Raw genomic sequence first — 26,149 nt, 5'->3', positions numbered from 1 at the left:
TGTAGACATACTCCAATAGTGACTCCGCCTTTTTTGCGAGTTCCAGCACCTTCATGAACCGCAGTAATTTTAAGCAAAATTGTCTCTGCTAGAGACGAAGCATATGCGATTTTGCCCCAGCAGTCACGCTCAGCAGCGTAGAGAACATGTTGTGATGAATACCCAATGGCACCGGCACCCGTAAACGGAGTTGTTGATGAACCGTTCCATGATGTAGGAATTCTAACATCTGGCCCTCCAGTGCGAGAGCTGCCGGGTACAGCAACCACCGGAGGCGGATTAGGTGTTGCTGTTATGATATAAATAAGATCACCACGGTAACACAAATCTGTAGCTTACATTTGCGTTGCGCTGCATTCACAGATTGCTGTATAGTACGTGGATCAGGAGGGACGCGGTATTGCAAGGTTCGACCACCTAAGTCAGTAGTCCGTAATCCAGCAACTTGTCGATTGACGGTGATTGCGTACCAGTAGGTCTCACCGAAGTGGCTTGTTTCTTCTCGTAATGCAAGTGGCAGGATGCGCACACATAGCGCCCACGTTGACCTGGCTCGATTGTCGCAACATAGAAACACGGCTCTCCAGTCCTAATATTAGCCTGGCAAGACGGACGGTCGCAAATTCGGTCTGCTTTGGCATAGGCGTCCTCGGTGTATTGGGTGAGAAGTTCATAGTCTGACATGGTGCTCTGAAGGCAGCATACTAAGTGGATGCCAGGCAGCTTAAATATCGGGCATAAGTATGAGGTACCGCGGAAATTTGGAGTAGCTCAGGAGTAGCTCAGAGTTGAACTGCGGACTGGGAGGTAGTAGTAAACATGAGGTACTGTCAGGAATGGTAAGCAACAAGCAACACCGTCACGCCAAGTCAGATTTCCTTCAGGTGACACCAAACAACTAGCAAGTGGAGGACCCTGTCCGTCACGCCAAGTCGGATTTCCTTCAGGTGAAGGACCCTGTCCATCACGCCAAGTCAGATTTCCTTCAGGTGACACCAATCGCCGAGTCGGATTTCTTGGATAGTGAACATGCTGCTAAATAGGTGCGTCAGTGGGCTGCACATGAGTTCAGACATAGGACGCACTATCAGACTCTTTGTTGAGCTCTTGTGCGTGAACCGTTCGGACTCTTCACTCAGACTCTTCATTGAACTCTTGTGTGAACTGTTTCTCTAGTGAGTCAACCTCATATGAAAGTCAACTTGGAAGCGCGCACCTATTTGTGATCTCCGTCCATTCCACACCCGCGCTCAGGCAAAGTACTAGCTGGGTTCAGACTTGATGATGTGGGGCACGAGTGAGGCATGAGTTTGTCCAGAAGTAGTGTGCCGTTTGGGACAAGTCCGGGCATGAATTCCCATGTGGCTGCGGCATGTACCTCTGAGGCAGCGATCTTAACGTGAACGGTTTTGGGGGTGGGACCAGGTGGGTCTTAACCTCGTCATCTTGCTTCTGAGTCCGGGATCTGTTGGCTGCGGTGTGTACCTCTGAGGCAGCAATCTTAATGGTAAGAATCGCTTGGAATCCATATGATAGATGTGCGATGAAATTTTACCTTGAAGTCTTCAAAGGCTGGTTGAGTTATTTCCATTGCACGGATGATGTTTTCTTGAGGGCCAGACACTAGCTTGCGAAATTCCACTGGCGTCGGTCGCGGTATGGTGAGATGGTCGGTTCAGACTTATGGCAGCGGGGCATGAGTGGCAAAGCCAGAACATTATTTGGGAGTTTACAGAACACCAGATTCAAGATCCACATGCGCATCTGCAGCTCGCAAGGCACGAGCGGGGCATGAGTGGCAAAGACAGGATGTTTGGGACAAGTCCGGGCATGAATTCCCGTGTGGCCGCGGCATGAACTCCTGGACTACTGAACTAGGTAAGCCCAAAGCAAGTCACTACTAATATAAAGGTGACAATGCAAGCCTAGTTGCAGCCAGTAAGCGTGCTGCAATGCCCAACCAGAACAAACCTACACGTACATACCTTTCAAGTCACTCCCACTAGTGTAACTTCATTCTGAACTCTAAGCAGCACCACTGGATGAAATCGCACCCCATATCCTTCGACTGTGGAAGGCCCGCCAGACTGATCGGCAGATCATTCAGGAATTACAAAAGCATATCGACACCAATCGTTATGGTATTGGGTGAGCAGTGTTTTAATTTGAATCTCGTTATTTACGTCAAATGATCATACACTAGGCTTACCACACTTCTCAAAATTCGCAAAACCATGGGTCTTCAACGGACCCGCAAACAGGGTCACACGGTTGAAACTATTCGTGATGCGATGCTTGCTTTACGTGCTACCTATCCGAATGCTGGAGCCCGCGAGATGGTGAGCTTGCTATATCATGAAAGAGAAATGAGTGTTGCTAGGTTATACATTTATCTATACATCGCTGATTGCTGACCTGTGCACCTTAGGAGGGTTGTGACAGAATACTTTGCTTTGTATGAACCGGAACTTGTTCGTTACCGTAAGGCTTGTCGCCTTCGAAGAAGACGCTTCTGGGCAGCAGGCGTGAACGACTTATTCACGGTCGATCAGCACGATAAGTGGTTGAGATTTGGTCTCGGGTTGCACACTGGCATTGAGCCTTTCTCCGGTCGCATAATGTGGATTCGGGTATGGCATTCCAACCGAAATCCACAACTCATTCTGAGTTACTACCTCGACACAATCGAGGCTCTCGGTCATAAGTGTTTCGTAATTTAAACTTTAAAGCATGAACCTAGATTAATACAATATTAGATATGCCGATGGTCACTCAAAGTGACCCCGGGTCTGAAAATTACGGGATCGCGAACGCCCACACCATGCTGCGACAGTGGCACGACGAAGCCTTGCATGGCACACTCCAGCATCGTTGGATGCGAAGCAAGAAAAACGTCATGCCGGAGATTACATGGTCTCAGCTGCGCCGCCTGTTCACACCCGGATTCGAGAGTCTTCTAGATCATGGCGTTAATTCTGGTTGGTATGATTCCGGTAATACCCTTCAAGTGTGCGCCATTTTCCTTTTCTTCGAGTGTTGGTCATAATGTTCATCTGCAGGATGGTTTTCCATTGGGTGTTCATACCGTGGCTCCAGCAGGAGCTGGATGCATATCGGGATCGTGTTAACAACACGGCCAAGCGCCGTGACCGTAACAAAGTATGTGCCACTCCCACAAGTATCTTTGCATTGACGTGCCATCTAGATTCTTCCTCATGGAGTACCGAATATCATCTACCATTCAGCTGAGGACTTTGGTGCTTTAGATTTCAAGGTATGTGTTACATCAATTCGGCCATTGTCAAATAGTACTCTAATCTCAACACTATCATAGATTAAAATCGAACACGAGGCCCTAGTTTATGTCCAAAACCTTTACATCAAGTCTTCTCATTGTGTGTTTGACCTGGTCCCAGAGGCTTTCGGCAAATGCATCCAGCGTCGTTATGACGATCTTGGTCGCCCGGTTGTCACGCGACAATCAGCCTGGGACACATATCGGCTTTTACTAGATGCACTCCGTGTCGCTGACGAGTTGCCAGGCCAGATTCAGCCGCTGGATGATGAAGACGAAGACTTTGTTCCACTTTTAGACGACTATCAAGACTTACCTTCTCGTGAGGAGCCTGATGGCGCCTATTACATGGGCGGTGTGGGAGGAGGCATTGGCCTTGGTTTGTCGTCTCCAATCTCAATGGTGCAAATGCTGATTTGGATGTTTACTAGATACTGAACACCTTCATCAACTAGATATTCTTTCGTCTAATGATGAGCCGCCTGATGTCACACTCGGGACTGATGAAAACTTGGTCGGTCTTGATCATGCCGGTTTGGTGATTTGGGAGTTCTCGGACTGTGAAAGCGACGATGAAGCAGATAAATGGTGATTTTCCTTCCGTTGTGTACATATCTCGTGTATATATTTAGTATTCTTGGATGGCGGTATGCGGAGTCCTACTGCCCGTTATGGATGTGTGACGCTTATTAATGAGCGCGCGCGTCCAGCTTTCCATACATTTTCTATTTTTATCGTGCATCGTTACTTGCATATTTCCCTACGCTGCGCCAGTCTCATCAATTCACTGATGAGTCAAGGAAGTACCCCAACATGTCATTTCGCAGGATGTGATATCTGGGGATGAAACAAGGCAGGAAAACGTGATATATATACTGTGCGGTAGAGGTGAGTGCAGAGTATCGTGCTCTGTTCATCTTCCTTCGTTCATTAGTATCTCACCAAGCACCTAAACACAGCGCACCTAGTATAACCCTCCTTATTTTGACGATATCGAACCATCACCAGCGAATGAAGCTTGCCAATTCTTGCCTCACGCTGGCCATGTACGCTCAAGAACGAACATTCGACTAGGATTTTCACCTTCTCTCAGTCCTCCCGAAAAAGACATGCGTGTTCCCGAAACTGTAGTCGTTATTCACGACTCCATGTCCGACTAGATACCTGCAGTCTCCTGCTCGTTATGTTTTAGGGGTCATTGTTCCGGATCTAAAATTGATTGTGACCCGGTGTACTGCTCTCGAATATTTATCCTTGATGCACACCGATGCACTACAACAGATAAGCTGCCCATTCTATACTATGACAGTGTCATTTTGTGCAAGTGGCTTGTAACTCTGTCTTGTCCACCTTTCGACTAGGCAACATGGGAGCACCTCTCCAACTTCTCACAGTCACGGTTCGTATGAAGAATAATCCCTTCCGTATCGGACAATGATATGACCTTCGGACCCTTCCTCAACCTCACATGTGAGCTCTTTCTTTCCTGGCAGAAACGGCTGCATACATCATAACACTCATCCCTTCGCTGAAAAAAAATTAGACCTTTGTTTCTTTACATTACCTTGCGTAGACGCCGAGCGGCTTTTCCAGGTCATATCCCAGTGTAAAGCATGCCAAACCCTTGAACACACTAGGATGCAGTCCTGCAGATTGGGAGGTCAGGATCCGGACAGCTCTTGGACAGCAATCACACGATTTCAAGACCGAATCTCAAAGCTCGAATTTCCTTATTGCTGCACCCACCTTGACAACGACCATCATCCAAAGCCATGTCATGTTGGCCACGCATCTGCTCTCTGAAATTAGAAGATAAAAAAGCCATTACATTCCGTGGACTATTCGCAGCGCTTCATCGATGTCTTCGAATAAGTTGAGAATATTGACGTTAATCGCCATACGTACTTCACAGTTCGAATTTCAAACCACATTGCACAACCGCCAACGATCGGCCATTTCAAGCGGATCCCGAGAGGCTTGCGAGCGATTGATTGGTCAGCACTTCAGCAAAGGTTGTTTGTCTCTGTCGTACAACGTTCTACCCCACTATTTAGACTATGGGTCCCCGATAGTGTTTCGGGCAGAACTATTTTGTAGCTTTGCCAGCAGAACGGGCAGACCCTTTCAGAACTATGTTCTGCCAGCGTGACAGATGGCGGAATATGTTGTTTTCATTGTGCTAGAGGTACGAATTACATGAAGACGACCATTAATGGGCTTGAAGAAGCATTGCTTTCCTCGTCATCACCCAAAATAGCCGCACAAGACGGGTCCGGAGACTGCCGGAAATTTCAAATTCCCAGACTGCTGTAAAGTCAGCTGATCGCATATAGGTGTTTGCAGTGCGTCCACGACGAGTTTCTTGCGGACAATATTAATTACTGCATTCTACGGTAGTATCCACCAGTCTGTTGAACTTGGGAGAAGTATCATGGTGTTCAGAAGCTGGCCTCCAGACTTGGTAGAGTTTTATAGTGCGTCTTTTCACGCTATCATGATCATACACCACTGATACATGGTCTAGAAACATAGTGCGAACCTTATATCATCCAATGGTCTTCGGCGTTCGCTCAGAACCGTTTGGTTCGAGTAACCCGACCGTTTCGGGAATTCGAATTTCTAACAGTCCCGGGCCGCAGAACAATTTGTAGCTGCTTTCAACTTGTATTTCGCGTTCGCTCACTAGCACTAAGACTGTCTAGCTCATCACGAATCTTGCACTACCACGTATACCTTGATGGCCAACACCCGTGGACGAATACCATTGAACTGTCTTGAGTCACTGATTCAATGCCAGCAGTCCGACCATATCCAACATACGACTTTACATCAGTATAAAACGGACAGTACCAACATTCAAGTGGCCAACATCCTCTCTACAAGTGAAATCAATTGAACATCATGTTTATCCGCCCCTTTACTATCCTCGTTGTCCTCTTCGGCCTGACGGCCCTTGTCAGCGCTGGCCCAGCGCCAGTGGTAAGCCTCACGTCGTCTTTAATCGTATCATATTGTCACACAATGTCCACAGGATGCTAAAGCAAAGGCCCTTGTAAGCCGCGCCTGCCCTTAAATCTTATCATTTCCTCATACAATGTCCACAGGATGACAAGAAGCTTAAGACTCCCCCTGTAAGCCGTGCCTCGCTTAAAATCACATTCTATTCTCATACAATATCTACAGGCCGCTTTAGAGAAGGCCACTGTAAGCCTTGCCTCGCCTTGATCATATCGTATGTTCATATAACGTCCACAGGAGGACCAGAAGCACAAGACTCCCCCTGTAAGCCCCGCCCCGCCTCGCCTTGAATCATACCATATTCTCATACAATATCCACAGGCTGCTAGAAAGACTGATATCGTGAGCCTCGCATCGCCTTAGAGAGTATCATGTTCTTATAAATGTCCACAGGAGGACGAGAAGAAAAAGACTCCCCCTGTAAGCCTCGTCTCGCCTTAAATCGTATTACATTCTCATACAATGTCCATAGAAGGACAAGACTACAATCGTGAGCCTCCCATCGTCTTAGAGAGTATCATGTTCTTATAAATGTCCACAGGAGGACGAGAAGAAAAAGACTCCCCCTGTAAGCCTCACCTCGCCTTAAATCATATTACATTCTCATACGATGTCCATAGAAGGACGAGAAGGACAAGACCATCGTAAGCCTCGCATCGCCTTCCATAGTATCATGTTCTCATGAATGTCCACAGGAGGACGAGAAGAAAAAGACCCCCCCTGTGAGCCTCGCCTCGCCTTAAATCGTATTGCATTCTCATACAATGTCCATAGAAGGACGAGAAGGACAAGACTACCATCGTAAGCCTCACATCGCCTTCCATAGTATCATGTTCTCATAAATGTCAGCAGGAGGACGAGAAGAAAAAGACCCCCCCTGTAAGCCTCGCCTCGTCTTAAATCGCATTACATTCTCATACGATGTCCATAGAAGGACGAGAAGGACAAGACTACCATCGTAAGCCTCACATCGCCTTAGAGAGTATCATGTTCTCATAAATGTCCACAGGAGGACGAGAAGACAAAGACCCCCCCTGTAAGCCTCGCCTCGCCTTAAATCGTATTACATTCTCATACAATGTCCATAGAAGGACGAGAAGGACAAGACTACCATCGTAAGCCTCACATCGCCTTCCATAGTATCATGTTCTCATAAATGTCCACAGGAGGACGAGAAGAAGACTCCCCCTGTAAGCCTCGCCTCGCCTTAAATCGTATTACATTCTTATCCAATATCCATAGAAGGACGAGAAGGACAAGAAGCCTACTGTAAGCCTCGCCTCGCCTTAAATCGTATTATGTTCTCATACAATATCCACAGGAGGACGAGAAGCGCAAGACGCCTCCTGTAAGCCTCACCTCGCTTTTAATCGTATCATATTCTCATGCAATGTCCTCAGGCTGCTCGCGTCACAAATTACTAGGCCGGGGTTGAGGTAAGCCTAGCTTCGCATCAGATCTCACCTTGTTGATCTTACAATGTGCATAGCTGAATAACTTGCATGGTCCTCTTGATGATGCTTGACCGATGCACTCGTACCTCACTCCTACCAAATGCACAAATGCGAAAGAGCTCAAATAGTTTTGCCGACTCTCAAATTGCTGTTCAATTTCTTGACATGTTGTAATTCCTAGTGAATAACAACTACTGTTTCTGTTTCTTGGCTGGTGAATCCTAGCAAGCTTATCACGCGCACGGCCTCGATCCGCGTGTTCAGTCTGACCGAGTCCCGTTTACCCATGTCAGCGCAAGAACTTTGGTTCAGGTGCACATGGCTCGCAGCATCCGGACGGGTTCGCATATCAGACAAGGCAAGTTATCGCGAAACACATCAAGCAATGGCCCTCGGTCCCTGTCCCGTTGCAAACGATGAACGTAAATGCTAACACTAACATGAATGCTCGTGCTCGATTGTGAGTAGCAACCATCAAGAGGGTGATTCAACTAGCCCCACTCCGATCCGAGTCGGAGATGACGAGCCTCAGGAGTATGTCTTCGATTTTCAAGACGAACAACTTGCAGGAGAGCTACAGCATCCAGTCAAACGTCCAACGTCGAACACCTATCCAGCAACTCCTCGGATCCAACGTAGAGATATACCCTGTGAGCTGGCTTGCTCACATGAATGACTGAATTGCGTATTACTTACTACCGCGTACAGTGTTGCGCTGAGCCAGCCAAGGATGATGATGACACGCATTGTGCATTTTCGGGCCGTTGATATTCGACATATGCACATCCGTGAGTGTTGCAAGATTACCAGCAAGGCCTCCCTTCGATGAGAACCGATTTGATGTTCAAAAGTTCATCGATCGTTTATTTATTAGTGCTAGGAGTAGTGACGGTAAGTCCGAGTCTCTCCGCTCCAGATAGGTGCCGGTCGAGACGTTACGAGTTGATGGTGTCAGCTCCCATGATCTCGGGCATGAGCACACTATTGAGGTTGGTGGTAGTCCGCGAGATCAAGGAAGGTGATACCAGGGTCTGTGTCCACTCTGAGGGGTGCCGGTGGCCCGATGAGTACTTATGATGCGGTACGGCGAGATGAGTAGAATTGATCTCTAGACTTGTTTTCGCGGTATCCTCTAGCCAGTTCTCTCAGTGATGTTTGTGTGAGGGTTGAGGCGGAGCGTGAGCGTTACGGGTTGTTTGCTTCCATGATCTCGGGATTCACCATTCTTCACGGATCGGTTGACAGGATTTCGAATGACAGCACAATACAGGATCGCGTTGTTCCGGATATCCACTTGGATGTGTATGATCTGAAAGGAATGAATTTAATCTCTAATTACACTATGGTCAAGGGATGGGCAGAAGTGCGAAAAGGGTCTAGTCCAAGTTGTTTAGGCCGCCATCGGAGAACCGGTGAGAAGATACTGGACGGTTTCGAGCCTTTGTTTCAGCTCCATGAAATTTTCTTTCATTTAGTAAGATAAGCACATATATGCCGCGATGCCTGGCTAGCTGGTGTTATCTCGTCGCCGTTTGAGAATGAAGAATAAAAACAAGGACATAAGCGACGACAACATCGTTCGATAAGAAGACTCAATATTGATGTGCAGCCAGTGCGCGAGGTGACCGTGTGCCGTGTGACGTAATACGAGAAAACGAGGCGTTTAAACTTTAAAGCGCATGATATAAAAGGAAATGAAAAGAAATGCATCCGTCGCTATTCGCATCGATGAAACATACGGACAATTGCTGCGTCCTACATCGTGAGCTTTTCGACCGAGATTTGGCATGACTAACATGTCACGGTACAGTTCTACGAAGGGATACAACTGCCAATACCTGTGATACTTGTAGAGAGTTGAGACGAGCGGGGGACACGCGGGACGCTAAACGATGATGATAATCTCAGTATCTTTGATAGAACTCTGTGTGCTACGTGACAAGTACCTAAACGATGATGATACTAAGTCTTTTGTGAGTTCGTCGTAAGGTAGATAGAATCAGATATACGTACATCTCAGTATCTTTGATAGAACTGAGATGTCGTGTCGTTCGTACTCGAACCTTTATACTAGCGTGCATAGGAACGGAAAATTTCAGTATCATAGGAATATAGTGGAATATAACGAAAAAGATATCGGCCGACGTCATATGCGTCACTCGCTCGACTCGCTAGTACGTTGCGCTCGCCTATACTCATTCCTCTTCTTGATCGGCCGTTTCGGATCCCAACACTCCCCCTCGAGCGGAACCTAGCGCCATCGATGCTCTCAGCTTCTGGAGGCGAGGACGCGGGAGGGCTTTCGTAAAGGCATCGGCTACGTTGTTCTCTGTTGGGCAATAGAGCAACGAGAACGTGCTGTTTTTGATGTGCTGGCGTACGAAATGAAAACGAATGTCGATGTGCTTGGTACGGGCGTGGAACTTCGGCTTGGAAGCAAGGGCTATAGCAGCCTGATTGTCGCAGTAAATGGGAGTAGGGGTACGGGGCACGTCGTAGAGCTCCTCGATCAGAAGCTGCAGGTACAGCAATTCGCGCGTGACCGTAGTCAATGCTATGTACTCTGCCTCGGCGGTGGACAGTGCTATGAGTGGTTGCTTGCGGGCACTCCACGCAATGGGTCCACCATTCAGCAAGACGACGTACCCGGAAATTGAGTGACGATGCGGCTGGGACGCCCAGTCTGCATCAACGTACGCCTCTAACCCTCCATCTGTCGTGCCTAGGGTGAGTGTATAGTCTGCTGTCCCCTTCAAGTAGCGCATCACGCGCTTGGTTGCTTCCCAATGCGCGTGCCCGGGGTTCCTCATAAATTGGGAGAGAGTGGCTACCGAAAACGCGATGTCTGGCCGCGTACTAGTCGCTGCGTACATAAGCGAACCTATGGCGCGCTGGTACGGGACGTCGCGCATCGTGTGGTGCTCGGCTGGGGTCGAGGGAGATTGGTCAATGGTCAATACAGCGCTGGTATCCATGGGCGTTTGGGACGATTTGCAGTCGGATAGGTTGAATCTTTCGAGGACAGTGTTGACATAGGCGTTTTGGGAGAAGGTGATGGTGCGTGCGACGCGATCCCGTTCTACCTTTAATCCGAGTAGCCAGTTGAGTTCGCCTAAGTCCGTGATTTCGAAATACTTGCGCAGGTCAGCTTTGAAACATGTGATATGAGTGAGGTGCTTTGAGGTAACTGCCATATCGTCGACGGACACGGTGACAACCATGTGTTCGTCGTGGTCCCGTTTGTAAAAGACGGCTTGATCGACCTGTGAGCGCGTGAAGCCAATTTTTCGGAACACACCAGCAAGTTCTTCGGCCCACTCGTACCCTGCTTGCTTCAGCCCCGGCAGACTTCTCCTCAACCTCAAAATCTTTCCCTCATCACCTTCTTTTAGGTACCCTGGGGGTGCACGCATGTACACCTCCTCCTTCAGCTCCGCGTATAAGTAGGCGCTCTTGATGTCCACTTGGTGGATCTGCCAGTCATGCTCCGCGGCCATGGCTAGGACGGTCCTGATGGTCGACATGTTGGAGGTAGGCGCGAACGTGTCGAAATAATCGACACCTTCTTGCTGACGTTGGCCGTTAGCCACGAGGCGAGCACGGAGTTTGAGTTTCTGTCCATCCGGACCGCATTTGGTGGCAAGGACAAAATGGCATGGGATAATGTTGACACGTGAGTGCGGACTTACTATTTCCCATGTGCCTAACTTCTCCAATTGGCTGATTTCATAATCAATCGCCTCTTGCCATTCAACAGTGTCTGGACCGTTTAGTGCCTGCTGCAGTGTTGGTTCCGGTTCGGCAGCCGCTAAGGCCAGATGGCAGGTGCGTGCTTCTTCCTCGTTGTGAGCTAACTCCTCTGCTTCCAAACAGGACTCGGCAGCCAGACTTACGCTCTCTCCCTCATGTAGGGCGGAGTAGTAGCCTATTGGCGGACGCACGCGGGTTGTCCTTGGAGCCGGAGGGGTCGTAGGTCTTATGGATGGCTTTGGTGGAGTGGTGGGAGGTGCTGGTGGCGATGTTTGCTGAGCGCTAGGTGCGTCAGCAATTTTAACTGCGCTAACTGAGTTGTTAGGCTGGGACTCCCCCTCGTTCGGCATATCATCTGCCACCATCACGTCCGCTGGAGCAAACGTCACGTTTCGCTCCACGGACACTCGCCGTTTTGACGGCCAGTACACGCGATAGGCTTTGCTCTCCGTGTCTATCCCCACGAAGAGGGCCTCCTCCGCTCTGGCTTCGAGCTTCCCCGCCTCCATCAGGTGAACGTAGAGCCTGGACCCAAACTCCCGTGCCTTCGTCAGGTTCGGCTTGGCCCCACGTACCAATTCGAATGGAGTTGTCCCTGGGGTGGACCTCGACGGTAAGCGATTCTTCAGCCAAGCAGCGTAATTGACAGCCTCCGCCCACAAGTATTTTGGTAAGTCCCTTCCCAACAGCATAGCCCTGGCATGCTCAACCAGTGTCCGGTTCAGACGTTCTGCCACTCCGTTTTGCTGAGGAGAGTGATGCACGGTAAGCTCCCTCTCTATTCCCTGCTGCGCAAGGTGCTTATCGAACTCTTCGCTGAGGTACTCCCCTCCTCTATCGGACCTGACCTTCTGGATACGGGCACCGGGCTTCTGCCGTGCCACCCACGCCTCGTAATGTTTGAAGGCCGCTAAGGCTTCGCTCTTGGCTCTCAGGAAACGTAAGGTCGTTTGCCTGGAATAATCGTCCGTGAAGCTAATATAATAGCTGCAGCCCGCAATGCTCATTGTCTGGGCTGGACCCCAGAGGTCCGTGTGCACTTTTTCGCCATAGGCCTTCGCACGGTTCTTCGTCTCCTCGGGAAATGGTCTCCGAGTTGACTTCGCCTTGACGCATGCGTCACAGAACTCTGGGTTGGAGGTAAGGTCAAGTTCTACTCCCTCAACAGTACCCTTCTTTACAGCCTCCAGGACAGCGGCATGCGACACGTGACTGAGTGCACGATGCACCTCGCTGATGGTGAGTTTGGACTTTGCCACGTTCGCATGCTCTTCGTGCTGATTTCGAATGCTATAGAGTCCCTCGATTTGAGGGATCTGGGCAATGACGTCGCGTTTCGGACCTTTCGACAGGATCTTGCACGTTCGGCCTTCAAATAGGACGGCAAGGCCGGCAGCTGTGATTCTGTTGGTCGATATGAGAGTGAACGCCATCTTTGGCGCGTAGAGAGCATTTTTGAGTACAACGCTGGTGCGCTTGTCACCTAACGGTAAGTCTAATTTGACATCACCACGTCCTACTGCACTTATGGTTGTTCCATCGGCTGTATGCACTGGCTGGGCAGGTATGGCCACGAAATTCGAGAACTTGGACCGGTCGGGACAGAAATGGGACGTTGCCCCCGAGTCCATTATTGCACCTCGTTTGCTGACAGGTACGTTCAAGTCCTTCGCTATGGTGGCTAAGTCTGACGTGACAAAGGCATATTGGTCCTGGGGGTCTGGGTCAGTAGCGGCAGAATTTGCTGCTTGCTTCTGGCCCTTTTCGCCTTTTTCTCCTCTCTTCTTCCTTTGATTTGGACCTTGACCCTCTTTTCCCCCTCCAGCGCGCCAGCAGTCACTGCTATAATGGCCCTTTCGGTCGCAATTGAAGCACACGATGCTGGAATCCGTTCTGCTAGTGTTGGAGCCGGAGGTTCGGCCTCTGCCCGCGGTTCCCCTCGCAGAGAGGGCAGCATTTCCTCCTCGTTTGGTCGGACGCCTATCGGTGAGTTGCCGGTGCTCATATTCTTCGGTAATGATGGTGATGAGTTCGTAGGGGGATAGAGGTGTTTTGGTGATCTTAGCGGCAGCATTCATGGATGAGAGGAGTGGCCGGTAAGATTCGGGCAGGGACCCTAGGATTATTGCGTGGAAGTCGGTATCGACTACCGTGACCCCCATTCCAGCCAAGGACTCTCGTAGGCGTAGAAGTTCGGAGAAGTGCGCCTTTACGTCGCCTCCTTCATCACATCTCGTCTCCTGGAGCCTTCGCCTCAGGTCTATCTGGACCAGTTCCGTTTTGCCCTCGTGAATCTGACATATCTCTTTCCAGATTGCGGACGCGGACCCTAGTTTTTGGACCCGCAACAGAAGCCGATCTGTGATCGTGCAAAATATCTGTTGCTTAACAAGTGCGTTCTTTTGATGATACTCGTCGATCTTTTCGTCGAGCTCATCGATCTCTGTCTGCGTAGGCGTTGACCCGTCCGCCTTTGTAACAGCCTTCGTCGTAGGATTTACAGCGAAGGGTGTTGGCTCAATAGCCCGACCATCGGTATATCTCGTCAATCCTCGCGCACCTATAGCTGTTAACGTCCGTTCCTTATAGGTTATCCAGTTCGAGCCGTCTTCGGCAAGCTTCGGGATGTTGAACAGGCTGGAGTTGGTGCTGGGAGTCGACGAGTCCATGATCGGGTCAGGGCTCATAACCTGTAGAGAGTTGAGACGAGCGGGGGACACGCGGGACGCTAAACGATGATGATAATCTCAGTATCTTTGATAGAACTCTGTGTGCTACGTGACAAGTACCTAAACGATGATGATACTAAGTCTTTTGTGAGTTCGTCGTAAGGTAGATAGAATCAGATATACGTACATCTCAGTATCTTTGATAGAACTGAGATGTCGTGTCGTTCGTACTCGAACCTTTATACTAGCGTGCATAGGAACGGAAAATTTCAGTATCATAGGAATATAGTGGAATATAACGAAAAAGATATCGGCCGACGTCATATGCGTCACTCGCTCGACTCGCTAGTACGTTGCGCTCGCCTATACTCATTCCTCTTCTTGATCGGCCGTTTCGGATCCCAACAATACTTTGTACTTGCGGCCTTACCGCGGCCGGGACTTAGTTCAAGGTTCTTCCGAGTCTTTGACTAAGTATGCTATCACAGCCGGTAGTCTCATTTCCCGTCGACCGGCTGTTTGTCCTTGATCTGAACGAAACGTGTTGTTTTTAAACTGCTAGCCTTTTTGGGGCCTGCAACTTGAACTTGACTTTCACTTCATCATCCATTGTTCTGCGACTCAAAGATGTCGACAATCGCTACCATCCCAAAGGTAAGTGCGGTCTGTTCAGCACTCGTCGTATGATCTAAACCGGCGGTGAAGATTAGAGATGCTCTTCGAGCGACCTTCCGTAGCGGTTTGACGCATTCCATACCGTGGCGTCAGCACCAGCTATACCAGCTTGCACGCATGGCGCAGAATGAACGGGAGCTCATTTGCGACGCCCTACAGAAAGACCTCGGAAAGCCAAGAACAGAGGTCCTGGGGAATGAACTGGGCAGCGTCATCAAAAGAGCTCTGAAGAGTGCAGAGCGGCTCCCGGAGTGGGTCAAGGCTGAACATCCTGAGGTGATTGATCGGCAGAAGCCATGGAACCCAACGTGAGTGATACGATGATCCATCAATATAACTGATAATCATATGTACATATTGCAGGATATACAAAGCTCCGAAGGGCACTGTGTTGATAATCTCGTGAGACGGAAGATACTGTCTCAATTTCACTTCCTGACATCTCGCTTAAACAGACCATGGAATTTCCCTATGATGCTCTCTTTCCAACCTCTCACTGGAGCAATCGCAGCCGGCTGCACTGTCGTACTAAAGCCCTCTGAGCTTGTTCCCACTTTCTCACAGCTCTTGGAGGAAATTGTGCCAAAGTACCTCGACCCAAATGCGTACCGTGTCGTTAATGGTGCTATACCTGAAACTACAAAGCTTCTGGAGCTTCAATGGGACCACATTTTCTACACAGGGAATGGCAAAGTCGCTAGGATCGTTGCCAGCGCTGCGGCTAAGCACCTGACGCCAATGACACTGGAATTAGGTGGAAAGAGTCCTGTCATTATCGACTCAGCATACGATATCGATCTTGCTGCAAAGAGGATATTGTGGGGCAAGTGTCACAATGCAGGACAGGTGAGGTCCAATTTCGAGCTACTCCCCGATGCGGCGTACTGAATTGGAATTCTGACAGATCTGCGTGGCACCTGATTATGTCCTCGTACAACGGGACAAGCAGGATGAGCTGGCGAGGGCGTTTCAAAAGCATTATAACGCATTCTTCCCCAAGGGTGCGCTAGATTCGCCATCGTTTGGAAGTATCGTGTCAGATTCGCACTATAAACGCCTCACCTCACTTCTTTCCCGCACAAAGGGTGAAACCGTTCTTAAGGGCCGCGCTGACGCTGCGAGGAAAAGACTCGAGCTCACCATTGTCAAGAATGTTGCGGGCGGCGATTCATTGCTAGAAGAGTCAGTATTCCCTTGTGTTAGAAATGTGATTCTGATGGCATGGTATCCATAGAGAACTCTTTGGTCCGATATTGCCTATCGTGCCCGTGGATTCGCTCGATCAGGCGGTTAACTTCGTCAATGCACGGTAAGCTCTTCTCCCAAAATCTAACTCGTCGACTGATTTGTCGCACCAAGATCTCATCCACTAGTTCTGTATGCTTTCAGTGACAACGAGAGCGTGAAGCAACGACGTATGTTTCACTTGGCCGCTGATGGTCGGTTCATGCTAACAATTGCAATCAAATTTTCTACAACAGTTGTCTCGGAAACACATAGCGGTGGTATTGTTTTCAATGACACCTTCCAACAGCTCGCTGGTATGTTATTGACGTCATGCTTGAATTGGCACTCACCCACATTTATCTGCCAGTGAGTGAACTGCCGTTTACGGGAGTTGGCGAGTCAGGCTGTGAGATTTCCATTACACTGGGCTAGGATCGCCGCTGACGCTTGCCCATGACAGACGGATACCAGTTTATGAAATATACATATGATACGTTCACGCAGCTTCGTAGTTCTATTGACATGCCGAAGGAGTGAGTTCTGCTTTTGTTTTGGTTACCTTTGAACTGAACACGATGATGATGAATAGGGCTGAGGCGAGCCTGGCGGTGAGGTATCTGCCTCACTCGGAGGAGGCGGTGAAAGCCCTCACTGCTGCTGTGTATACGCCTATTCCACCAAGCCGCTTGTGAGGAGGGATGATGTGGGAACATTGTTGCATGTGTAAGATATAGGGGATGCGCACATGGATAATTCTATACCTTGTACTATTTTACCAATACCCGACGGCCAATGTCACAACATTGTCACAAACTCCCATCGAGATTTAAAATTCGACTATTGTCGCTTTTCACTACGAGAAACCTTGCATGGCACCAGTCTAAGTTCTCTGATACCCAAAGCTACCTGGGTCCTGCGTTGTAACTCAGGAAAGGATCAAACCGAGACATGTAAGTATTTTGGCTACGTTAATCGGTACCCATCAGTGACAAATTGCGCGTCCGAAAGTAGATTGGATTTGGGAATCGTATCACAATTGAGACAACATACTCAGTCTATCCAGTGATGTCGTCTTAAACGACGCCAGCTGTGGGTGAAGCTACTTCATATTCGATATCTTCAAGCGCCAGAAAGATATCTTCGGGTTCCCGTCTAAATGTTGATCGCGCTGTGCAGAACGGGCTAATTCTTCTCACTCTCCGAACGAAATGCACAATATATATAGACCATGGTGATTTCCGGTCTGTACTTATGATTAGACGAGATAGACTCAACACAATCGATCTTCAATCCTCGTTGTGCTCACCATGATGGATTTCCAAGGAGATGTGTTTGCCTACTGGGGTCGAAACATTATCGAAGATTACAATGACGCTCTCTTTCAAAACATTTCCCTCGCCCCGACTGATTTTGAAGAGACTTCGCAGCTACCTGCACTATCCAAACATGGTTATGGCCCGCCGGGTACAGTTGGAATCCTAGGCGCAGGAGTTGGCGGTCTATACACCGCCCTCATCCTAGATTCGCTGGACATCAAGTATGAGATCTTGGAGGCGTCGGACCGCACCGGTGGACGCCTCCATACCTACGACTTTCCAAATGGTGGCGAATACGACTACTGCGTATGTCGTTCATTCGATGCGGCTGCGCCAAAGATACTGACCATGTAAACTTTTGGCTTTCCCGCTAACTAGGATATTGGCGCCATGAGATTCCCCCTGCCGAAGAAGGACGCTCAAGGCAATTACAAGATGGGCGTCATGATGCGCTTGGGGGAGTTAATCAACTACTCAAAGCTCAACAACATCGACGCTGTTGAACCAGCTCCTCCGTCGACAACTGTAAACCGTAGGCCATTCACTTGGGGTTCATGCAGGGCACCTCTAAACTCCCACCTTATCGATTATCATATGACGTCAAAGAGACAAGGGCATTTCCTCTACTTTAACAATCAACGTTATCGAGTCTCTCAGACATCGCACCCTCCTGACTTTCATGCCCAGGAATTGGGTGTGGATCCTCAGTACATTGCCGCAGGAGCTGAGAATATTATCAAGGACGTTATTAGTCCATTCGCTAAGGACCTCATTAAAGACTTGGAGCAAAATGTCGATTCGGGCTGGAAAAACTTGAGGGAGCACGATGCATACTCCCTTCGCTCGTTCATGTCATTCAAGTACACTCCCACCATCAGCCTCCAAATTCCGCGCACGTCTCTTTCCACCAATACTATCAATTGGTGCGAAGTACTCAATGGCTGCACGGGATCGTTTGACGTAGCCTTAACTGAATGGGTTGTTGATTCGCTGGCATTTAACGGTGTCGAGTCGCAGACCTTTGGACAGGTAGAATGGAAGTGTTTCAAGTAAGCGCGTTTCTGTCTTGGAACTCATACACAACCTCACACATGCCATTACCGTACACAGAGGCGGTTCTCAAGTTCTCATCAATTACATGGAGACATACCTTACTGCTAACGGCACCGAGTCTCTCATCCAGTTCAATAAGAAGGTCACGAGCATCTCTCAAAGTGGAGACCTCGCAATGAATGTTTCTGTGCGTGGCGAATGTAGCCCGCGCACATACTCACATGTTATATCGGCTATCCCTCTGCCGGGCCTGCGGCTGATTGAACTCGGAGGTGCCGGTTTAAACGTGATGCAGAGAAATGCGTTGCGTAAACTGCGATACGATACTTCGGTCAAGGTTGGCATGCGCTTTCGATCAGCGTGGTGGACCGAGCTTTTCGATATTATAGGAGGCCAATCATCCACAGACCTTCCCATCCGAAGTATTGTCTACCCCTCTCACGGTGCTGAATCTAGCACGCCGTCCACAGTACTACTTGCGAGTTACTGTTGGGAGAATGATGCAGAACGCTTGGGAGCGCTCATCAACACCGGTAAGATAGAGTGCGAGGAACAATTAAAGGAACTCGTGCTGCGCAATCTCGCAGAAGTGCACAACGTGGATTATAGTTTCTTGTTGGATCAGTACGTAGACATGCATGCATGGAACTGGGGCGACAACCCGCTCACCGCGGGTGAGTCTCTGAATATTGATGTGAGCCAATTAATTCTCACTCGCTCTGCCACAGGTGCCTTTGCATCCTTTGGGCCCGGGGATTTTTGTGATTTATACAAGGCTCTCACCGTGCCGAATGCCAACAAGAGGCTCCATTTTGCTGGAGAGGCCATCAGCACCCGTCATGCGTGAGTGAAAAGCGGTTGGGTCGTCTTGATGATTACAACGTAAAATCAATGTAACTTGCAGGTGGATCGTCGGTGCATTGGACAGCGCATGGCGCGCGGTGTATGAATACCTGCTCGCATCCGGGCAGCAGGAGAAAATCCAAAGATTCTTTGATCTGTGGGGTCAGAACGTCGAGTGGACATGTCAATCCAAACATGGAAAGCACGATCCAACTGATCCGAACACCATTTTACGAGTTCACATGGGATGCTCATATGCTGGTGAACTCGCTGGACAGGTGAAGTTTTGATGATTAGCTCATAGGAACTGGTACATGTCAGCATCCGTTAAGTGCTAGTTCTGGCAGACCCTATTAGAATAAAGACAGCTGCTCCTTTACATACAGTATCTGCTGGTGTTGTACTAAGTGTATATGTACGATGTTGGTTATCTTACGATTTAGATTTCTCACTGCAGATCTAGTAAGGATGGAAATTCTGGAAAGGATGTTCAAACATGTTACATCTATTATATATTACGGTTAACGTGATCCGCATCCTTAACATTGTGTGACTGCAAAATTTGTGCTCAACACTCTCCACAGTATCGCTGTTGCGTAGGGGTATCTCAAGACACCTGCTGTCTCGCACGAATGAGATTCGCCAATGTCGGGGTGTAAGAGGAAATGCAAATTTGAGGTTTCTCTTTTTCTCGTAGGGTCCCTGCGGCATGTAGAGGAAGTAGTATGAATTCGGCAGTGGGACAACCATCAGATACGTGAGTTACGGCCAACTTTTGACTCGTTAAGGGCTTGGACCACGGGGTCGACAATACGGTCTCAAAGCTTGCAAAGGATGTTGACAAACTCGTTTTGATGATCAGATGAACCAAATTGCTTTACGAAGGACTGGAACTTGAAGGACGACTCGGAGATTTCGGCCTGTGTGATATCGAGAGGAACATGGACAGGATCTTAGGCCCACAAGATGATTAAGGCATCACAGCCGCACTGACTAGCATTGACGATGATAGCTGGACCTCCTTCAGCTGCCCTCTGAAGGTCTGAAAACGGTGGAGGTAGAAGAAGCCGAGAAAAATGAGGGAGCATGCGGATCGTGAGACGACATCATCATAGGCGTTACGAAGGTCAAAGCTGAGCTGCGTAATCTCATTCGCTAAGGCTGCGCCAGCATCACCTGACATGGGTAGTTCATAGTGGGGTGCGAAGGCATGCTAACTGGGTCCAAAATACACCACGGCCTTGCTCGACCAGTTCCACGGTAGTCGTGAGAGAATCGTGACGAATACTGCATGAAAAAGCATCCATAGCAGAGGAGGAAGTGGTCTCTCCGAGGACGTCAACGTAGCATGAAGAAGACGGCGACAAAAGAGTAACATACTGGTCCAGAAACTTCAAAGAAGTTGCGGATGAATCTTGAACATCTCATCCAGGTCAGCCGAGGCGTCCCGCATCTGAAAAAAAATCTAGTTTAAAGGTCGATGGCAAGATTGTCGAGAGACACCGATCAGGATGACCGAGGGGACGGAGAAGTAGTGCAGTACCGCCAAGCTCATCGATGTCAGACGGGACGTACTGTTGCGGAGGTCTGTCTCTCAAGCCGGCAGAAAGATTATTGAAAGACATGGATCGATCAGGGTGACCGGGGGGACGCAGTAGTGCAGCTCGATGGAGCTCAATGATCTCATCTCAGTCAGATTGGACACCTGTGATCTGGCTCCGAGGCTAACGGCGAGATTGTTGAGACGTGGACCTACCAAAATGACATAGGAGCAACTCAGCTCGATGGTGCTCGATGTCCCCATCCAGATCAGATGCGGCACCCTACTGCTGGAATCTGTCTCGAGGGCTAAGAGCAAGATTGTCAAAATACATGGATAGATCATACTAAACCAGAGGGTGGAGGAGTGACACAGCCTGATGGAGCTCAATGGACTCATTGAGGTCAGATAGGACACCCCACTGCTGTAATCTGTCTCAAAGGCTGTCGGTGAGATTGTTCAGAGACGAGGATAAATAGGAGTGAGTAGGGGGAAAGTGAAGTAGTACATCCCGATGAAGTTCAACGAGGTCAGACGGGTCACCCCAGTGCTTGAATCTCTCGCGCAGACTATTGGGAGTAATGCGGCCCGATAGAGCTCAGTGGCCTCATCAATGTCAGACAGGGAGCCTCGCTGCTTAATTCTGTCGTGAAGGGCTATGGAAAGATTGTAGAGACACTCTGATCCACGATAGTGACTGGGGGGACGGAGCCGCAGACTCGCGAGTGTCCTGCTGTATTACTGCCCAGGACAACGACTGTTTCATTTTACTGCAAATGGTGTTGGAATGAGTGCGAAATCGAATCAATCAGAGTGAATACGCACACAAAAAGTGGAATTCAACTAGGACACTGACACACGACCTGGGAGGGAAGTAAGATGGTCGGTTTCGAGGTAGCCCAAGCCTTTAACAGCAAGCCACAAGATCGCGTTGAGGCTGAGGCAGTGTCTGGACTCTGCATGAGGCCGAGGCCTGAAGCTGAAGGCCTGATGCATGATGGGATGTGAAATGTATTTGCCATCAGTCACGTGTGGCAAAATGAGCTGGTTCTTTCTTGGGTCCGAACCTCGTGCTTGCTCAATGAGTCTACGCATTCAATTAATGTCGCATAGGGTCGGGTGGACCACGGTTGATTTCTGTGCCGTCGCGGTACTGGGCAATGAAAACTCGACTTCCGCTATCCTGACGCCCATCGAGTTCTGAGGAGGATCTAAATTCAACAATGCAAGATCTCATTCATCGTGTTTGGGGTGTGTACCATACTACCACCGGAATCCCTCCTATGATGATGCAATTGCCAGGACTCTTTCAGACCCTCATGTCTCCTGCCAGCTCCTGGCGGATGACAAGCTGCTGATCGTACCCTTCTGCACATCTTTCAAAGCTTTCAAGAATAACTATACGTGCGCCTTATATCACCGTTATTTCGTTGGAGTTGATTATCTACACAGGCTGTGTTCAAGTTTCATTAGCGCAGAGTCGCAGCATTGGTGCAGCATTTTTTTAGTGTCCAGGTGACTTTCAAAGCTTCACCTCGAATGTGTTGGACAACTGACGACGTATAGCTCTACTCTTTTGGGTACTAAACGCGTCGCTATAATCCCGAGTTTGTGACAGCCGATAGAAGTAAGGCTGCCTTCCCTCCCATCTTTCCGTGCTGCTCGCCTATGAGTGAGATGTCGACGTCCCCAACCTCGAACGAAAAACCTGATACCGCGGTAAAGAACCCGCATGATGTTCACCGTCAAAGGTCAAATATGGACGCAAGGACAAGAGCCATCGCGTACGTATGAGATCGCCCTTGTATCAGGCGCCCACAACTGACGCAGTTTTTTCTGTTAGTAATGCCAATGCCAAATTGTCAAACCCCTTGAGCGGCATACCTTATGATCGTTTAATGGCGGATGTCGAAATTTTTGCCGAAGAGAGAGGACTGACCCATCTGCTGCCTGAGCTTGAGAAAGGGGCGCTTGTTGCCCAGGATTCCACTTGTATGTCATCATGGGAAACGTTTTCCCTAGCTGACTTGAGATCCTTAATGTACAGGTTATGATCGTTTAGACATATTTTCAGTTGAAGACAAGCGGATTTTAAAGGAAGAGGTTACGCACAGGTGGCGACAAACGCCAATGCTGTACTACGTTGGTATCACTATATTTTCGACTATTTGTCATAGCTCATCATTGAAATAGATGGTCGTAATGTCATCACTTGCAGCGGCTGTTCAGGGAATGGACGAGGCTGTTATCAATGGCGCTCAAATCCTTTATCCCACACAGTTCGGTATCGGTAATTCCAACAGTGCGTAAAAGCTCTTCTATCATTCTAATGATCATCACTCATAGATTGTGTGTGCAGACCGCGATTCATGGTTGGTCGGTCTCATCAACTCTGCACCGTACTTGTGTGTGCTTTGTTTGTATAGCAGAATGTCGCTCCTCATCACTTCACAGATGCTGTGCCACAATTTCTTGTTGGATGACGCAACCGCTCAACCACTATCTTGGGCGTAAAATGACTATTTTCGTCACTTGCATGATCTCGTTCTTGACATGTATCTGGTCTGCATTGACAAACAGCTGGTGGCACCTTTTCATCGCACGATTCTTCCTTGGTTTTGGTATTGGTCCCAAATCTACCACTGTCCCAGTGTATACCGCCGAGTGTTCACCTGCACCAATACGTGGCGCCCTCGTCATGATGTGGCAGATGTGGACCGCTTTCGGCATTGCTCTAGGAGACCTTATCGACTTGGTATTCTACTTCATTCCAGACGCCCCGGGTGTGACTGGTCTGAACTGGCGTCTCATGCTAGGTTCTGCTGGCGTCCCCGGTCTTGTTGTCTGCTTGCAAATCTTATTTGCACCCGAGTCGCCTCGTTGGTTAATCTCCAAGGGTCGGTACGAGGATGCTTTCAATGAGCTTTGTCGGCTTCGTTTCTCGCGCGTCCAGGCTGCTCGTGATTTGTACTACATTCACGTGTTGCTCGAGGCGGAGAACGATATGGAGGGTCGCAACCGTATAGTTGAGATGTTCGCGATTCCGCGTAATAGGCATGCTGCCCTTGCTAGTTGGGTCGTCATGTTCGGTCAGCAGTTTTGCGGTATCAATGTCATCGGTATGAGATTCGTTTTCATGATTTGAAATGATGATTAACTTGATGGTAGCTTACTACTCGTCCAACATCTTCCTGGCTTGTGGTTTCACGCAGATTCCGGCATTGACTTCTTCCTTTGCATTCGGAGCACTTAACTGGTTGTTCGCCCTCCCTGCTATCTTCACTGTGAGTGGTCCTTTTTACAATTGGGGTTTCCGTAAATATCGAAAGTTGAAACACTAGATCGACACTTTTGGGCGGAGGAACTTACTTTTATTCACATTTCCTTGCATGGCCATCTGTCTTTTAATCACAGGCTTCTCCTTCTGGAGTACTTCAGAAACAGGGCGTGTAGCTGGCGTCAGTATCGGAATATGTACATCATCCTTTTGATACTTAAAACTACTGCTGATATTTGCTCCTTCAGACCTCTTTACGATCTTCTATTCTCCAGGCGAAGGTCCAGTGCCGTTCACGTACTCCGCGGAGGCATTTCCTCTCTATATCCGTGATGTTGGCATGTCCTTTGCCACTGCAACCACTTGGTTTTGGAACTTCGTTCTGTCAATCACTTGGCCTTGGCTTATCTTGGCCTTCGGGCCACAAGGTGCCTTCGGCTGGTATGCAACATGGTGCTGTATCCTCTGGGTACTCATCTTGTTATTGGTGCGCGAGACGAAAGACAAGACCCTGGAGGAGCTCGACCAAGTTTTCTCTGTCCCCCTTGGCACGCACGCCGCATACGGCCTGCGGCAGATACCCTACGGCTTCAAGAAGTTCGTGTTGTTCCAGAACCCTGTCCCTGAGCAGCTTTATCGGGTTAAGACCGAGACTGAGGTGTTGAATGCCGGGGACGACGAGAAGGCAAGGAGGGTGGAGGAGGAGGATCTGGAGAAGGCAAATGCATGATGAGTTGAGCTGTCATGTGATGATGGCTGACACTTCGCTTGATCTTCATCTAAGACGGATGTGTTTGATCGATTTATTTGCATACCATCTATTTATTTGGCATTTGTTGCCGATATCGCATGCGCGTGTAGCGTTTTGATACAAGCTCTCGAGGCTCAGCTGTTAGGTTGCAGAAATAGATTGACCACCCACTTTTTCTAGGCATGAGATTCGAACCCTGTGTTGTATAACTGCCTCCTTTTGTGGTAGAGGTCATACGGAATATGTAGAAATCAACTATGGTCATTTTATCAGACGCGTGGTATCGGAGAATGTTTAAATTAGGCCGGTATAGAGAAACCGGTCAAGTATTCATTTCTGTGTCATGTCAGAAGTATATGCAGCTATGTAGCCTTATAGAGATACACGATAATCATTTCTTCGAGCGTCAGTAAGTATTCCTAGGATATGTGTGACACAGTGCAGCAATATTTCAAGAAGTCGTTGCCCACTGTTCGCAGGTTGTGAGTGTGTCAATCCTCGTTCAAGCTCGAGCCATGGTGATCAAAGTCGTTGCCCACCGTTCGCAGCTCGTGAGTGTGTCTGTGGCACGAACCGGATAAGCCCCATATTTAACAAGTGTTGCCATGAAGTTGGGTTTGTTCCACGGGAACGCAGGCATTGGCGCGGGCCACTCGTGGTGAGATCCTGCAGGTAAATGCTTCGACATCGTGGAGTGCCGGAGAGTTGTAGGTTCGAGTCTATATGTGAAGAAGTCTTTATACTTATATTCACTCTGGGCGCTAATAAAAGTGTGCGGGAGGTGGGCGGCAATGGAACTGGGATCGTCGAATACTTTGAGGCTGCGTTACAAAACAATGGGAGTCAAAAATTCTCCATGTTGTATTGATGGTTGACTGTAGATGGGACTTGACTCATATGAGGGAGGTGCGGTGGCGATGGAACTGCTATCGACGGATACTTTGGAGGCAGACATTGATGATATGCGCCACAAAACAGTCAAAACATTCTGTGTCGTGTTGTCCATTGGCGATATACCCAGCAGTCCTCTATGTGCAGGCCACAGGAACCACGTCGACGAGAGGAAGGTTTAGCCGGGCTATAAACGACGAGCTAACTCTGGGAGTGGTGGACGTAAAAGCTGTTCGTTGATGTCCATTATACGGCGCTAAGTCACATGCGGCCCATCAGTGCAGATCAAGTTGGACGTAAATGCTAAGAATCAGCCAACCTGCGGGAGTCAAGTCAGGGAACACGACGCTAGTGAACACCGGGAAATGCCGAGTGGGAAATGATTTGTCA

At 48.9% G+C, this 26,149-nt stretch overlaps 7 protein-coding genes across 7 annotated transcripts; 5 read left to right on the top strand and 2 right to left on the bottom strand.

The window, feature by feature from the left end:
* Window positions 1-1,952: 1,952 nt before the first annotated feature.
* On the top strand, window positions 1,953-3,887 carry HD556DRAFT_1436171 (uncharacterized protein; the record flags this gene model as incomplete). The annotated part of the gene is made up of 9 exons (XM_041305526.1): window positions 1,953-1,977; window positions 2,034-2,148; window positions 2,204-2,380; window positions 2,429-2,697; window positions 2,757-3,009; window positions 3,060-3,159; window positions 3,206-3,274; window positions 3,335-3,674; window positions 3,727-3,887. 9 exons carry the CDS (start codon window positions 1,953-1,955, stop codon window positions 3,885-3,887), a joined length of 1,509 nt encoding a protein of 502 aa, XP_041168093.1.
* Window positions 3,888-6,165: 2,278 nt separating this feature from the next.
* HD556DRAFT_1522705 (uncharacterized protein) lies at window positions 6,166-7,737 on the top strand (the record flags this gene model as incomplete). The annotated part of the gene is made up of 20 exons (XM_041309204.1): window positions 6,166-6,274; window positions 6,327-6,347; window positions 6,400-6,426; window positions 6,479-6,499; window positions 6,551-6,577; window positions 6,635-6,655; window positions 6,707-6,733; window positions 6,786-6,803; window positions 6,855-6,881; window positions 6,934-6,957; window positions 7,009-7,035; window positions 7,088-7,114; window positions 7,166-7,192; window positions 7,245-7,271; window positions 7,323-7,349; window positions 7,402-7,428; window positions 7,480-7,503; window positions 7,556-7,582; window positions 7,635-7,661; window positions 7,714-7,737. The coding sequence occupies exons 1-20, from the start codon at window positions 6,197-6,199 to the stop codon at window positions 7,735-7,737; spliced, it is 555 nt and encodes a 184-aa protein (XP_041168092.1). The 5' UTR covers window positions 6,166-6,196.
* Window positions 7,738-14,504: 6,767 nt separating this feature from the next.
* Window positions 14,505-16,906, top strand: HD556DRAFT_1320362 (aldehyde dehydrogenase). The gene is made up of 11 exons (XM_041301302.1): window positions 14,505-14,840; window positions 14,892-15,169; window positions 15,225-15,263; window positions 15,317-15,707; window positions 15,766-16,043; window positions 16,096-16,170; window positions 16,221-16,276; window positions 16,343-16,402; window positions 16,456-16,494; window positions 16,549-16,621; window positions 16,678-16,906. Exons 1-11 carry the CDS (start codon window positions 14,814-14,816, stop codon window positions 16,778-16,780), a joined length of 1,419 nt encoding a protein of 472 aa, XP_041168091.1. The 5' UTR covers window positions 14,505-14,813; the 3' UTR covers window positions 16,781-16,906.
* HD556DRAFT_1532407 (uncharacterized protein) lies at window positions 16,907-19,631 on the top strand (the record flags this gene model as incomplete). The annotated part of the gene is made up of 7 exons (XM_041309528.1): window positions 16,907-17,038; window positions 17,097-17,710; window positions 17,783-18,453; window positions 18,515-19,131; window positions 19,186-19,300; window positions 19,362-19,578; window positions 19,605-19,631. The coding sequence occupies exons 2-7, from the start codon at window positions 17,396-17,398 to the stop codon at window positions 19,629-19,631; spliced, it is 1,962 nt and encodes a 653-aa protein (XP_041168090.1). The 5' UTR covers window positions 16,907-17,038; window positions 17,097-17,395.
* Window positions 19,632-20,118: 487 nt separating this feature from the next.
* On the bottom strand, window positions 20,119-20,483 carry HD556DRAFT_1436166 (uncharacterized protein; the record flags this gene model as incomplete). Its single annotated transcript, XM_041305525.1, has 2 exons — window positions 20,119-20,220; window positions 20,295-20,483. 2 exons carry the CDS (start codon window positions 20,481-20,483, stop codon window positions 20,119-20,121), a joined length of 291 nt encoding a protein of 96 aa, XP_041168089.1.
* Window positions 20,484-20,733: 250 nt separating this feature from the next.
* HD556DRAFT_1222861 (uncharacterized protein) lies at window positions 20,734-20,988 on the bottom strand (the record flags this gene model as incomplete). The annotated part of the gene is made up of 1 exon (XM_041296839.1): window positions 20,734-20,988. A coding segment is annotated over one exon (255 nt), but the record flags the coding sequence as incomplete, so codon positions are not given.
* Window positions 20,989-22,418: 1,430 nt separating this feature from the next.
* On the top strand, window positions 22,419-25,196 carry HD556DRAFT_51712 (uncharacterized protein). The gene is made up of 9 exons (XM_041310835.1): window positions 22,419-22,624; window positions 22,684-22,832; window positions 22,888-22,982; window positions 23,034-23,142; window positions 23,200-23,245; window positions 23,295-23,959; window positions 24,009-24,124; window positions 24,182-24,314; window positions 24,366-25,196. The coding sequence occupies exons 1-9, from the start codon at window positions 22,509-22,511 to the stop codon at window positions 24,845-24,847; spliced, it is 1,911 nt and encodes a 636-aa protein (XP_041168087.1). The 5' UTR covers window positions 22,419-22,508; the 3' UTR covers window positions 24,848-25,196.
* The last annotated feature ends 953 nt before the right edge of the window (window positions 25,197-26,149 follow it).

This window comes from Suillus plorans (genome assembly GCF_016647745.1).
Source record: "Suillus plorans strain S12 chromosome Unknown HD556scaffold_1, whole genome shotgun sequence".
NCBI lineage: Eukaryota > Fungi > Basidiomycota > Agaricomycetes > Boletales > Suillaceae > Suillus > Suillus plorans.
The sequence above is the reverse complement of the archived record's forward strand: the minus strand, read 5'-3'. Positions and strand labels throughout refer to the sequence as shown.

Excerpts from the sequence above, each read along its gene's own strand:
- HD556DRAFT_51712 (XM_041310835.1), top strand. The coding sequence starts at position 22,509 with ATGAGTGAGATGTCGACGTCCCCAACCTCGAACGAAAAACCTGATACC. Across the intron at positions 22,833-22,887 it reads TGTTGCCCAGGATTCCACTT|GTTATGATCGTTTAGACATA; the intron begins GTATGTCATCAT and ends CTTAATGTACAG. Across the intron at positions 24,315-24,365 it reads TGGCGTCAGTATCGGAATAT|ACCTCTTTACGATCTTCTAT; the intron begins GTACATCATCCT and ends TTGCTCCTTCAG.
- HD556DRAFT_1320362 (XM_041301302.1), top strand. The coding sequence starts at position 14,814 with ATGTCGACAATCGCTACCATCCCAAAG. Across the intron at positions 15,264-15,316 it reads GGCACTGTGTTGATAATCTC|ACCATGGAATTTCCCTATGA; the intron begins GTGAGACGGAAG and ends TCGCTTAAACAG. Across the intron at positions 16,495-16,548 it reads GGGAGTTGGCGAGTCAGGCT|ACGGATACCAGTTTATGAAA; the intron begins GTGAGATTTCCA and ends TGCCCATGACAG.